The sequence below is a fragment of the Parasteatoda tepidariorum genome, chromosome 3 (genome assembly GCF_043381705.1).
Source record: "Parasteatoda tepidariorum isolate YZ-2023 chromosome 3, CAS_Ptep_4.0, whole genome shotgun sequence".
Taxonomy (NCBI): domain Eukaryota; kingdom Metazoa; phylum Arthropoda; class Arachnida; order Araneae; family Theridiidae; genus Parasteatoda; species Parasteatoda tepidariorum.
The window spans coordinates 88902608-88904344 of record NC_092206.1 but is presented as its reverse complement, the minus strand read 5'-3'; the positions used below and the strand labels follow the sequence as shown (position 1 = coordinate 88904344).

The 1737-nt window shown below is 37.7% G+C and overlaps 1 protein-coding gene across 1 annotated transcript; it reads right to left on the bottom strand.

Annotated features, from left to right (window-relative positions):
- Window positions 1-913: 913 nt before the first annotated feature.
- LOC139425295 (uncharacterized protein PF3D7_1120000-like) lies at window positions 914-1513 on the bottom strand. Its single transcript, XM_071179269.1, has one exon. It carries the CDS (start codon window positions 1511-1513, stop codon window positions 914-916), a length of 600 nt encoding a protein of 199 aa, XP_071035370.1.
- Window positions 1514-1737: the final 224 nt, after the last annotated feature.

Here is a 1737-nt window from a genome sequence, read left to right as displayed (position 1 = left end):
TAGGGCACTGGGCCTGTGTCCAAGAGGTCGTGGGTTTGATCCCCGCCTGCTGAAGACTCCTCGTGTAGTAAATGGTGACTGATGCAGGTTAAATCTGTCGAGTTACAAAGTCCTCCGTGTTCCTTTAGCAAATCATACCTCTGGGGGTACTGATCAAGGAGTTTCCTAGTCTTCTGCATTGATTCAAAATTACAAGGCTACGGAGTTGAACCTTAGGAGTCGTAAACCCAAAATTGAGTCGGCTGTTCAACGACAGATAAAATGAAATAAAACGCCTAAGGGAGAGCCGGAATAGCCTGGTTGGTAGGGCACTGGGCGCGTGTCCAAGAGGTCGTAGGTTTGATCCCCGCCGGCTGAAGACTCTTCGTGTAGAAAATGGTGACTGAGAACGTTAGGAAATGGTGACGTTAAATCTGTCGAGTCACAAAGTGCTCCATGCTTCCATAACCAATCATACCTCTGGGGGTACTGATCCAGGAGTTTCCTTGTCTTCTGTATTGGTTCAAAATTACAAGGCTACGACAAGGGAGTTGAACATTGGGAGTCGTAAACCCAAAAATTGGGTCGACTGTTCAACGACGGTTGTAAAATAAAATAAAACAGATTAGGGACAGATATACCTTTAAGAATTGCACTCATGTTTGCAACTAAGAAGTACTTAAATTAAATAAAATATCAAAAAATTCTCAAATGAACTTACTTTACAGATACTTAATTTTTTTTAATTCATCAAACAGATTAGGGACAGGTATACCTTTAAAAATTGCACTCTCGTTTCTAACTAAGAAGTGCTTAAAATAAATAGAAATAAAAAGTTTACAAACAGCTTGTTTTACAAATAATAAAAAAAAAATTTCATAATAAACAATTTCAGAAATTATTATTATTATTTTAAAACATTTTTAACGCCTGTTCATTCTTTTTTCACAACTTTTTCAGATTGAGTCATAATTTTCTCTTTCGCCGATTTGGCTACTTCCTCCACTCTCGGAATAACGTCTGACAACAATTTCTTAACCGCTTTGGAATTCTCACCGATTTCCTTCTTGGCTTTATCTACTTCCATCTGAGCATGTTTAGCAGTTTCTCCTCCTTTACTTTTAGCAATTTCAACATGCTTCTCAATTTTCGTCTTCGACTTCCCGGCTTCAACAACATCTTCCTGAACGGCATCTTCAACTTTTTTCTTCGCTTTTCTTACTTCTTCGTCAATTTGCTTTATTCCTTTATTCTTTTCTTCAACTATCTTCTTGTACAATTCTCCAATTTTCCTTGTCGCTCTCTCTGCTGTTTCGTTCAATTTCTGAGTTGCTTCCTGTTCTATAGCCGTAGCCTCGTTGGCTTGCTCCGTCATTTTAGCTTTCGCCTTTTGAATCTCTTTCGAAATTTTGTCAGCGCCTTTGACAACTTTGTCGGCTACTTCTGCGATTTTGTCGGCTACTTCTGCGACTTTGTCAGCAGCTTTTTCACTTTCGGTTTTAGCTTCTTTATTTGGGTCAGTCGTTTTATCCATTATCTCTGCTAGTCGATTCCTTTGGATCACTTACGCTCAACTACAGCTCTTGGAATGATTATTACTAATTCTTTTCCACTTTTTTTCAGCTGTTTCTCATTTCAATGAATGAACTCTGGTCATATATCTTTCTATCTGTCGTATACAATTTTGATTTGATCTTAATCATTCAATGACGTTATAATGTACTTAAAATTTTGAAGCCTATTTGCTTTAAATTTTTT

Excerpts from the sequence above, each read along its gene's own strand:
- LOC139425295 (XM_071179269.1), bottom strand. The coding sequence starts at position 1,513 with ATGGATAAAACGACTGACCCAAATAAAGAAGCTAAAACCGAAAGTGAA.